General features: G+C 50.9%; 1 protein-coding gene across 3 annotated transcripts in view; it reads right to left on the bottom strand.

The window, feature by feature from the left end:
• Nucleotides 1-291: 291 nt before the first annotated feature.
• Nucleotides 292-11,822, bottom strand: part of IQSEC2 (IQ motif and Sec7 domain ArfGEF 2) — a 75,359-nt gene continuing 63,828 nt past the window's right edge. For all 3 annotated transcript variants that reach the window (XM_090264446.1, XM_090264444.1, XM_090264445.1), the window contains 9 exons: nt 11,573-11,695; nt 10,454-10,620; nt 8,259-8,398; nt 7,346-7,471; nt 5,014-5,113; nt 4,332-4,493; nt 2,525-2,698; nt 1,994-2,043; nt 292-1,400 (listed from right to left, as the gene is read on the bottom strand). In XM_090264446.1, the coding sequence (XP_090120572.1) occupies nt 429-1,400; nt 1,994-2,043; nt 2,525-2,698; nt 4,332-4,493; nt 5,014-5,113; nt 7,346-7,471; nt 8,259-8,398; nt 10,454-10,620; nt 11,573-11,695 (2,014 nt within the window). In that variant the 3' untranslated portion in view covers nt 292-428. The remainder of the gene's footprint in view (nt 1,401-1,993; nt 2,044-2,524; nt 2,699-4,331; nt 4,494-5,013; nt 5,114-7,345; nt 7,472-8,258; nt 8,399-10,453; nt 10,621-11,572; nt 11,696-11,822) is intronic.

Here is an 11,822-nt window from a genome sequence, read left to right as displayed (position 1 = left end):
TGGAGCTCCCTTCTAGCCCCACGTGGCCAGAGGCACCCTGGGGAAGCCTTTGCCTTCACCTGTCCTGACACCTGCCCTTCCCTACCAGCCAGAGCTGATAGAAACCTCACACTGGTGGGGAGGTCTGAGGCCACCCAGCTAGACCTGGGTTGGGGGAGGATGAAGAGAGGAAGAAGAAGACAAGGATCTCCAAAAGGTCCTCCCCAGAGCTCGAACCCTGTGTCCAGGCTTCAAGCGGCAAGGATCCTCGAATTTGGAAGGAAACCCCATGGCAACTGTTGGCAGTCCGAGGCAGGGAGGAAGTGGGGAGGAGGACATTTCCATGTGTACATATATTTTGGAAAAACTGAGGAAGCAGAGAGGGTGCAAGGCTCCTCTCCTATGGATTCCTCAGACCTCCCTGGGCCCCAGCTCACTCTTTCCATTCATCAGACCACGGTGCTGATCCGACTTGGCTTGGCCTTAGGGTTTGCAGTGGGTGGGTTGGCTGTGCCAGGGGGCCCAGAGGCGTGCAGTGGGCCATGGGGGGAGGTGGGTGGCAGGGGTGAGTGTGGGGTATGGGGTGAGGGTGGGGGCAGGGGTGGGTAGGAGGGGTGAGGTGGGATGGGTGAGTGTGGTGACAGTGGTGACTGGGGGTGGTGGGGGTGGGAGTAGGAGCCCCCTGGTGGCCGGGATCCTGCACCCCCAGAGGCCCCTGCTGTTGGCATCATCTGTGGGTGGTGGCTGAAGATGAAGTGCTTGGGGCCCTGTTTGTGAGCTGGAGGATGCTGGGGGGCAGGACTGTACAGGGGCAAGGGGGATGTGGGCTGGTGCAGGGGGTGGCGGCCATGTGGAGCAAACTGAGGGTGTCCTCCAGCCCCCCGTCTGGGAGCTCTGCCTGGCCGGCCCAAGGTATAGTGCTGGGGGCCTGGAACTGGGCCATGGGCGTGGAAGTGGCGATGTGGCCCCACGGGTGGGGCTGAGGCGGGAGGTGGTGGAATGGAGCCCAGTTGGGGCAGGGGTGGGGGCTGCTGAGGAGGTGGGGGGAGAGGGGGTTGCTGGGGTGGGAGGTAGGGTGGTGGGGCAGGACCTGGTCCTTGGCAATACTGGGCATGCAGGGCCTGGAGCTTGGACTGCCCATCGGGCAGCACCCCCAGACCACCGTGGCTATGGCCGTGATGGTGGTGGTGGTGGTGGTGGTGGTGGTGGGTGGAAGAAGCAGATGAAGAGGAGGCAGAGGCCTGGCCTGTTGGCGGCGGTGGCATCTGGAAGGGCCCCTTGCCCCGCTTGCTTCCAAATAGGGAGCCCAGGAAGGATGAGGAGTTGGAGACGGGCCTCTGGCTCTTGTACTCCTCTGGCGGTGGGGGTGGGGGCGGAGGTGGCATCCTCTGGTGAGGGCGTGGACTGCTAATAACGGACCCCTGGAAGGGGGAGGGTGGAAGTCAGACCAGTCTAGCCGCCCTAAATCCCCAACCTTAAACTCCCCCTGGGCCCTGAGGGCTGGAGCTGGGGAGACAGGAAACCCCACCACATCATGAGAACCGAGTAACAGTCCTGTACTTGTACATGGAGCTCCCCAGCTTGCAGAGCTCTGCTGTCACATCCACTATCTCATCTGAGCCTCAGCTGGGAGTGGAAGAATTAGCAGTTCCTCCTCCTCATCCCCATTTTGCAGGCAGACAGAATGTTAGACGCAGAGACAGAGTAACTCGCTCAGGCTCCAAGAGCAGGAATTGGAGGTAAGAGCTCCTCGCAGCCCAACTCCAAGGGCCTCACTACTCAGAGTTGGCCCAGGGGTTGAGCGGGGGCTCGGGAGAGTGGAAGACAGACTGAGAGACAGGCAGAGTGAGGACAGACAGAGTTGAGGACAGATGGAGAGAGTGGTTGGCTGGGAGAGGCAGCAGCAGGGTTCCCAGCAGGGAAGAGGCGGGAAGCAACAGGGCCCCTCCTCCTCTGGGGTCCAGGCAGGGCAGGGCTCATGCAGAGGACGAGTTGGGCAGGAGCTGGCACTTACTTCGATGGTGCTGTCCAGCGATCCCACGCTGTTACGCCGCCCCCGCTTCCCTGCACCCACAAGCAAGGAGCCCAGCGTCAGAGTGGCAACCCCCCCTCCCCACCCTGCTGGGCTCCAGAGCTGGGCACCAGGCCTGGGCCCCTCCCGGGGACAGACACCCCTATTCCCTTTCCCCCGTTGAAGAGGGGGGGTGGGGAGGAGGAGAGGTGAAGAAGGAGGAGGAAAAGGAGGAAGAGATGGAGGAGGAGAGGTGGTACTGGAGAAATAGAAGAGGAGAGAGAGGAGGAGAAGTGGAGTAGCAGAGAGGGGCTAAGACTGTGGCCCCACTTCACGCTCCCTGGCCCAAACCCTGGGCTCCACCTGTTCTGATCTGGCTCCCAGGCCCCTACAGCACAGCGCCCAGGGCTCTGGACGAAGGCAGGGGCATGCATGTGTGGCGGGTGCAGGGAAGGCTGGCGATCAGTGACAGGAGGCAAAGAGGACAACGGGTCCCACGTCTCCCCAGCCAGGGCAGGGGTCCCGAAGACTTGCCTGCATCTGAGAGGTCTCGCAGGGAACTGCTGAGTGCGCCCCGTTTGAGCCCATCACCTGCTCCATAGGTGTCCTCCAGGCTGCTTCTGGCCAGAGTGCCATTTACCGAGTCCTTGGCCCCTCCGGGCTGTGAGGCGTTAGGCCGCATCATACCTTTCTGCTTCTCCAGCTCCGCTGGGTGGCAGTGGGGAAGACAGGGATCAAAAGTCAGGAACAGCAGTGATAGGTCCCCTGAATGACCCAGCTGTTCATGGGCCTTTCCCCTCCTCATCTGCTTTGTCTCCAGGGCTCCTGCTTTGCTCCTTGGGCCTCCAGCAAGTCCCCACAACCCTCAGCTACATCTACCAAGCCCCCTGGAGCGTCCAGCCCCATCCTGCACTATCTCCTCGGGCTTGGTCTTTCCTTCCTCCCTCTCAGTGCCTCATCCTCCTCTTACCCTTCTGTCGCCCTTCTTGCTTTCCCCCTCCCTTGCTCACTCTCAGTTTAGTCTCCTAAATCAGCCCTGCCCTTCAAAACAGAGCTGTATAGTGGCTGGTTCACAATAGGGGGACACAAAGTCCCTTCTAGACTATGGCAAAGGGCAGTCGTTCTAGAACTGGCTCAGTTCTCAGAAACCTTGCTCCAGAGCAGAGGGTTGCTGGAAGGGCAGGAGCAGGAAACAGACAGGAGTCATGGCCTCAGTATGTGCTAGCAGTATGCTGGGCACTATGTGTCCTTGATCTCTGTCAATCTTCACAAGAGTTTGGAGGTAAATGTTATTATCCACGTTTTTCGGAGGAAAAAAACTGCGAATCCTAAAGTCATAGAGCTTACCCTGGGTCATATAGCTGGAAATGGGGGAGCCGACATTCTGGAAGCAGGTCTTCCTGAGTCCAGAGCCTATGCTATTCGACCTCCTTATACCCCCACCACCCTGCAGAGGTCATGGAGCCGTGTGGCCCCCTCCATCTTGGTATGCTTATCCTTCTCTCTGAAGGTCTCAAGGATCTGGTGAACTAAAACTTGTGACCTTGCTTTGCCGAGGAGTAGAGTAGACCCTGGAACTGTGAAGGCCTCACCAAGGACCTGTCTGCCATCTCTCTCTCGTATACATATACACACACATATGTGTGTGTGTATGTGTGTGTGTGTGTATACATATACACACATACACACACAGTTATACAACTATAACTGCATAGTTTAGAAAAGAAAAGACTTGGACAGCACTGGGAAAATGAGAAGTAATCAGTAATCATGCTATTTCCCATTATACATGATCAAAATGACTTGGGGTGGTCCCTGTGGCCTGGGAGGATGGGTCACTGGGACTCAGTTGAGGAACTGGCATGTGGGGAGAGGAGAGGCTGGGAAGGAGAGTAGCTAGTGTCCTACTAGCAGAGACACTATGTTGGTCTTATCTCATTGAATCTCCACAACTCTGTGAAGGTTTCATTAACCCAATTTCATGTAAGAAGAGAGTCAAACAACTTGCCCCAGCTTACCCAGATAATAAGTAGCATACCAGGGGTCTGAAACTAGAGTTCTACCTCCAATACCCTGATTCTTCTCCCTGATGCCCTTCATTAGCAAAAAGAGTTGCTCATAATTAGGGCTTGGAATAATAATCAGAATTTGACAGGTAATGAGCCCCTTGTCACTGAAGGTATTCAAGCAGAGGCTGAAGGATTCCTGGAATGAGGGTGGGAATGTTGGGCAAGCTAACCCTCAACTCTGAGATTTTCAGAGGACAGGATTCTTGGTGTCAACAGGGTACTGAATCAGCCTCGGGTGGGGAGGGGGAAGAAGAGGTGGTGGGGCTACTCACACTCCACACGGTATTTCTCCATCTCTTGCACCTCAGCGATGGACTCACGCAGGTCAGATGTGAAGCGCAGCCGATCCTGGAGGCTGGGGGCATTGAAGATGATGAGGACTTTTCGCTCCCCGCCAGGTACTGCAGACAGCAACTTGATCCCAAACTGGTAATCTGTGAGGCAAGGGGAAGCAGGGCTCCTCTGTCAGGACTAAAGCATGATGGCTCGTATGCAAAATAGCTTTTGTAACGTCCAGCTCTGATTGAGCCTCTTATCTGCCTGAGCATCTTCAGTGGGACGTCCCCCTTTGTTTCCAAAGTCCCCAAGAGCCACCTGGGAGTCACAGCCCTGTTACTCTCTCTACTCTGGCAAAATCAACTCTGGCTGCCCTCTAGAACCCCTTCCTTTACACCTCTATCTCTGCCCACACTGCTTCTTCTGCCCAGAAAGCCACCGAAAAAAAGGGCCTCTGGCTCAGTCCTTCAAAGTGTAGCGTTATCACTATCTCTTTGGCCTCCCAGAAAACATACACACTGTGGGACCATGAGCTCCCCAGGACACAGACCCAAGTCATACTCCATCTTATCCTACTCTCTATCCCGGGACCACGTAGGTGACCGTAGCCCAGATACAGGATGAGCATGGGGTCATGGCATAGACTTTTAGGATCATGAGATTCAAGAAGGGACTCACATGAATTCTGGAAGAGCTGCATGTGCATTTCCACTAGGGGAAAAGACTGACGGAAGCTGTACGTCACCAAGATCTTCTTCTTCTGGAAAATTTTGGTGACCTTTGGCAGGAGCGGGAAAAAGGCAAGAGGCAGGGTTTGGGGTGGGGAATTTCCAAATGGCACCTACTTCTCATCACCTCCCTCCCCTCCCACTGCCACTAACAGATGTATACACACAGACACACATACCCACAAACTGGGGAGGGCTGAAGCTTGAGGAGCAGAACAGGAGAGACAAGAGAAAATGCAAGTTCCTGATGTAGTGACTACGCACAAACAGGCATTTACAACTTTCACAGGAAGTGACTGAATGCTGCTCCCTCCAGGAAGCCTGTCCTAACACTCCACACAGATGCACTCCCACCTCTCGGAGTGCTGTTCAGTGCCTTTCACCACTGTCAGGCTCGAGGAGAGCGCTCTGAGTGTGTGATCACTCCTTGTCGGACCAGGAGCACCAAGAGGCAGGAGTCTCATTTTCACATATCTTACCCACTCCCACGGGGTCCAGCACACAGTGGTAATCTCTGCTGAACCAGCATATAGAGTTAATGTCTTCCATTCAATAACCCAAGGTCTTTATCAAGTATTTGGGCACTCTAGACTCAACTAACATAGGTTGTGAACACCTCAGACAGTCTGCAAGCAGAGAAGTCTGCAATTTCCATTTAAAAGTAAATTATTTGAGCCCTGACTGGTGTGGCTCAGTGGGTTGTGCTTTGTCCCACAAACCCAGTTGGGGGCATGTGAGAGGCAACCAATTGATGTTTCGTTCCCCCTCTCTCCCTCCCTTCCCCTCTCTCTAGAAATTAAAAAAAAAAATCTTTTTTTTTAAAGCAAATTATTTCATTTCAGGAGGGTTACAGTGTACAGTTAGGCAAAATATTTGTTTAATCCTTTAGACTGTGAGCTCCCCAAGAATAAGGACTGAGGCTCAGCCATCTCTTGTGAACCCAGTGCCTAACATGGGGCCAGACACACACAGGCATTAGTGTCTGACAGATGTTGAAACATTTACTCAGCAACTGTATGGGCCAGGCACTCCTCTGCGTTAGGCTATTCCACATATGACCTCTCATTTCATTCTTAGGAAAACCCTATGAAATAGGGAGTAGCCCCATCTCACAGAGGAGGAAATTAAGGCTCAGAGAGGACCGGGGCGGGGGGCTTCATCTAAAGCAGTGATTCTCAATTGGGAGTGACTTTGCCCCCATGGGGACATTTAGCAATGTCTGGAGACATTGAAGAAGAGCTACAGACATCTAGTAGGTAGAGACTAGGGTGCTGCTAAATATCCTACAGTGCATAGAACAGCCCCCACGACAAAGAATTATCCAGCCTCAAATGTCAATAGTGCTGAAGTTGAAAGACCCTGCTCTAAAGGAGAAAAGATCAAGCAGAACAAGTCGCTGTCCTCAAATCCCTGAACAACTTGTTCTCTGTGATCCCAAGGGTTGAGTGACAATCATTGGAGGAATCCCATTGGGAGACAGATTCTAGCAGTCAGAGCTGTCTGACTGGGAAACTAGCTGCCAAGGCAGCCTTCTCCCCTCACAGTCCTATCAGCAGGGCGCCATGCAGGAAGCCAGTTTTTGCCCTGGGTAAGAGGTTGAACAGGAGACCCTGAAATTCCCTTCCCACCTGCAGAGTCTTCAGAGTCCCAGCTGTAAAAGACAAATATTGTCCTGGCTAGTGTGGCTCCACAGATTGAGTGCTGGCCTGGGAACCAAGGGATCTCTGGGTCAATTCCCGGTCGAGCATGTGCCTGGGTTGCGGGCCAGCTCCCCAGTAGGGGGAGCATGAGAGGCAACCACACATTGATGTTTCTTTCTGTCTCCCTCCCTTCCCCTCTCTCTAAAAATAAATAAATAAAATATTTAAAAAAGAAAAAAGATGCATATCGACATTGGTGATGAGCTCAGTTTTAAGAATCACTTCAAGCACCCTGACCACCTGAAGGTTTCAGATGAGCCCAGGATCACAGGTTCATCTTCCTCCACCCAACCCTTCAGGTTATTGAGGTAGATAGGGACATTTCCTACCACTTTCCAGATTATGAGCTTATTATGTCCCCTGTTCCTCACATTTTCTGCCCCCATGTGGCTGTCACTACGTACAAATGGATCTGGGAGGTAAAGGAGGGGCAGGAGCGGCCTATACCTGTCCACGACCACACAGAAATCACATGGCAGAACACTTCACCCACCATATCTGCATTACTGTTAACATGGTTCACAGCTCACAGGGTCCCAGCCCCCCACCTCCTCTCCATTTCCTCTCCTACAGTGCTCTTACCACAAGGAGGTCATTGAAGAGGAAGACCTCCCGCTGATGCAACCCTAGCCTCTGGGGGCGGTTTGGATCTGGCACCTCATATAACTGGCAGCAGCAAACCAGTCTACGGTGAGGAAGGGACAGGACCTAGACAGGCATGAAGAAATAGGTGTCAGCAAGACCAACGCGGCAGCTTCAGGCACCTTAACATTGACCGCAAGAGGACATTTATCTCTGATACACACAAGGAGCCTAAGAAACTAAGGCCCAGCCTTTTCTGCTGCCTTGCCTTTGTCCTGGTAGCTCCCTCTGTCTGGAATGCCTTTCTTGCAGTTTCTTATGGACACATTCCACTCTCCCTCCAAATCCCAGTTCCAGTGCCATCTTATTCCAAGAAGCCATTCCTGCTCTCCATGGACTGAAAATGACCTCTCCCTCCTTTGTGCTCCCTTAAACTAACTATAAGGCAGAAGTACTGTGTCTTTGTCTCACACCCCCTCTCCTCCACCCAAAGAGTCTGTGAGTGCCCCCAAGGACAGAGACCGTGCTTAATTTGTATCTGCATCCGTGGTGCCCAGTGAAATGCTGGGCTCAATGGAAAGGTATCTGTCAATATTTGCTGACTAAAAAAATAGAATGTGTTCTTGATTCTGGTTATCAACTATTGGCTTGGCCCCTCACTTGGGATGGACAGGCACAACCAGAGGTGGGAAGGATGCTAAGATCTGTACAGCACCCACTGTGTGCCTTGCAGTGTGCTAGGTGCATTCCCATAGTGTCTCAGTGCACACTGTGACCCCTGAGGAACGCATTATCACCCACTCCATTTCGCAAGTGAGGTGGGCCTAGGGTTCAAAGAGGGGTCCTGACTTACCATTTGGTAGCAGAGGCCAACCCAAGCCCTGTCCCCTCTGAAGCCTCACAAGTTACTTACCGGCTTCTTGCCCACAATCATGCGCTCCACAGCCTGCACCTGGGACACATGGTCATCATTGGTCCGCAATTCGCGCCCCTGGATTCGCTGGTAGATACCCACCAGGAGGTCTCGAGGGATGTCTTCACCATTGTCAACCCCTGGGTAGGGGGAGTAACACATAGATACATGGCATAAATACGGGGAGTGCGTGGCAGGGGTTCTCCACAGCACCCCACATGCAGACCTGGTCATGACAATGGCCAGGAGTAGGAGTAGCACCCTCGACCCTTCGGTCAGGGCCGGCCAGGAAAGGCGCCATTCAACTAGATAGCCAGTTGCTCTCCCCATCATGGGGGTTTTGTCTAAACAACTCTGATCATATTGTGATTAAAACAATCTGACACGTTTTTGGGGCCTGTCTAACTGGCAAAAATGTTAAATGATAATATCCAGTTTTAGAAAGAGTGCAAGGAAGTAGGTGTGTATATTAACAAAACTGTTTTGGAAGGTAATTTGGCAAGAGCCTAAGTATTCAGTGATTCCTCTTCCAGGAATCTGATGCCCTAAGAAATTACACAGAAAGGTGTACAAAGATATGTGTAGAAGTGGTGTTGAGGGGAAATTTTTGAAACAACCTAAGTTCTAACAACAGAGGAACAGCTAGGTAAAGCTGACTATATCTGATCAATAAAATCATTTATAGCTATTAAAAATTTGATGTTTACAAAAAGCACGAGAAAATTCCTCTAGCATTAAATTGCATATATGATCTTTACTTCATGAAAAGTTACATGAGCATAGGAAAAAAGACTGGAATACACCAAAATATCAACCACGATTGCCTCCAGCAGTCACAATTTGGGGTGATTAAAAAGAATGCCAGTCCTGGCTGGGCTGCTCCGTTGGTAGGAGCATCATCATGGGCACCAAAATATTTCCGGTTCAATCCCCAGGGCGCGTGTGGGAGCCAATCAATTGATGTTTCTCTATCACATCGATGTTCCTCTCTCTTTCTCTCTCTCTAAAATCACTAAAACATATCCTGGGTGAGGATTTTAAAGAAAAGAAAAACCAAAGAAATGCCATGCCTGCTCCTTGGACAGGTGCTAAAAGAATATCCTTCATCATACTGCCTTTTGACTCCAACTGTCAGAAGGGTTAAACTAATTGACTGTGCAAACACCGAAGGTTAGCAAATTTGTCTTCTCTGTTTTGTTTTTCTGCAATTCTATTTTCCCTGTTTTGTTTCTGTTCCAATAATCCTAACATCTGTGTCATTTTTAGGAGGCTTCTCTTGGGTGAGGTGCTGGGCCTGACCATCAATACAATAAACCAAGAAAAAAGGCTAAGGTGACACCTTTAATCTGGCACTCAAGGCCCTCGTATATTGGTTCCAACTGACCTTTCGAACTGGATCATCTACCCCATCTCTATTATTATCCAGACAATTTTACACTTTCCTACTTTTGTGCCTTTGTTATTCTCACTTTATCGCTTCTGTTCTGCCACATTATCTGTGTTTTCAATGTCCACCTTAAAATGAATACCGCTTCCTTCAGGAAGCCCATTGGAGGTGGGTTCTCCCTCCTCTGAGTTCTGACCATACTTTTGGCCTGCTTGGCATCAGGGTCTGACATCACCGTTCACTTTCTGCCTTGTGCTGTGTCTCTGGTACTGTAAGTCGGTCTCTCCCACAAACAGAGAGCTCCCTCAGGGCAGGGGCTATGGCAGATGCCCCTCCATGACCCTTAGTACCCATCATAGCCCCTGGCACACATGAGGTACTTGGTTAGTGTCAACTGGCTGGCTGGCTGGTTGAGTTAAAAAATAAGTGCATAAAAAGAGGAAAGGGTGCTAAAGTAATTACGTGAGTCTTTATGGGGATAAATAAAGAGAGAAAAGGAGGGAAGCAATGAGTGAACAGACGCATGCATGACTGGGTGAATTAGTATAAGCTCTGTAAGAGTTGGGGCTTTTACCTCTCTTGTTTAGGACCCGCTCAGTCAATATTCAGTGTGGGAATGAGGGGATGGACAAACAACTGAATGAATTAATAACGGAATGCCCTGGGAACATCCAGCCTTAGCAGAAAGTGAGAGCATCACAGGTTAATTTCCAGGGAGCCTTCCCCCCAACCCCATTCCCCCTCACCCTGCCCACTTTCCCTTCCCAGGAGAAGGACAGGAAAAGCTGATAGGGAGGTGTAGGATCACCTCTCAGGTTCTTGATGAAGTCATCTAGTTTCATCTTGCGTTCAGCCTTGACGCTGGGACTGTACATGTCAGTATTGAGGAGGATGATGGCAAAAGCAAGGATGAAGATGGTGTCTGGGTTCCGGAACTGGCGCACAAGGGCTGGGTTACACACACAGTACCGCTGGCTGCAGGGCAGGAGGGGTCAGGGCCAGGGTCAGGCACCAGTAATCTCTACCTACCCACAATCCTTCAAGCCTGCCACCCCCAACCCTCTCCTTTGAGAAGTACTCCCAAGCCCTTTAGGTCTGTGTTTTTTTCATCAAAGATTCCCCAAGAGTAGCATGTAAAATTCACAATCACTACCTTTTACTGAACTCTGCCAGGATTCATGGACATGTCTTATGTAATCCTATCACAGTTCTACAAGGTATCTATTAGCAGCCCCATTTTACAGATGAAGTGACTAAGACCCCAAGTGATAAGGCAATTTGCTCAAAGTAATAGAACTGGTAAATGGGGAAGCCAGGCTGAAAATCTAGATCTTTCTGACTACAAAGCAAATCCTTCTCCCATTATGGGAAACACGTTTTCAGCAACTCTCCTGTATCTCCTCTAAACACCCACAAAGCCGGGATTTATACCCAGGTCTGTTGAACCCTGCAGCATTCATAATGGAGGATAAGAGTTAAGGGTCATGGAGTTAGACACACTTGAGTTCAAATCCTGGTTCCACCATTTACTCACTGTATGACTCTGGGAAAGTTACTTCACCCCTTTAAACTTCTAATTTCTCATCTGCAAAACGGAAATAATAATAGAGGCACCTACCTTATAGGGTTTTTGTATTTGGTGAAATAATCATGTAAAGTGCCCTGATATCTGGTAAATGCTCAATGAACATTAGCTATTGTGGCTGATGTTGTCATCACTTATTGGAGGTCCATGTCCAGAGGCTAAGCTATATACTTTATGCACATTACCTCTGATCCTCACAACTTAACTACCTTGCCAGATAAGATTTATAATTGCCATTTTCTAATAAGGAAGGTATGAGGCTCAGAGAGGTGATCTGCAGATATGCTACGTTGCACCCCCTAAATAGGGAAAGGCAGCTTCAGTAGTGGGAAATAGGCACACCTGAAGGCTTCGATGAGTCGCTCCACTTTTTGGGCCTCGCCCTGAACCCGTATATGGGATTGGAACTTTCGGAGCGCATCATCCAAATCCATGGAGGAGAAGTCCATCTCATCCACCACACAGCTGAGGAGCAAAGAGCAGGGGGGTGCTCTTAATTCCTCTGCAGAAAACCTCTGACCCACCCTGACCTGCTCAAAGGGACAAACCTCTCCACTGATACAAATCCACATAATACGGGCCCATGGCCCAA

This window comes from Furipterus horrens, unplaced genomic scaffold, assembly GCF_987537825.1.
Source record: "Furipterus horrens unplaced genomic scaffold, mFurHor1.1.pri manual_scaffold_17, whole genome shotgun sequence".
Taxonomy (NCBI): Eukaryota; Metazoa; Chordata; class Mammalia; order Chiroptera; family Furipteridae; genus Furipterus; species Furipterus horrens.
Note: the sequence above shows the minus strand (reverse complement) of the source record. Positions and strands in the feature narration are given on the sequence as shown.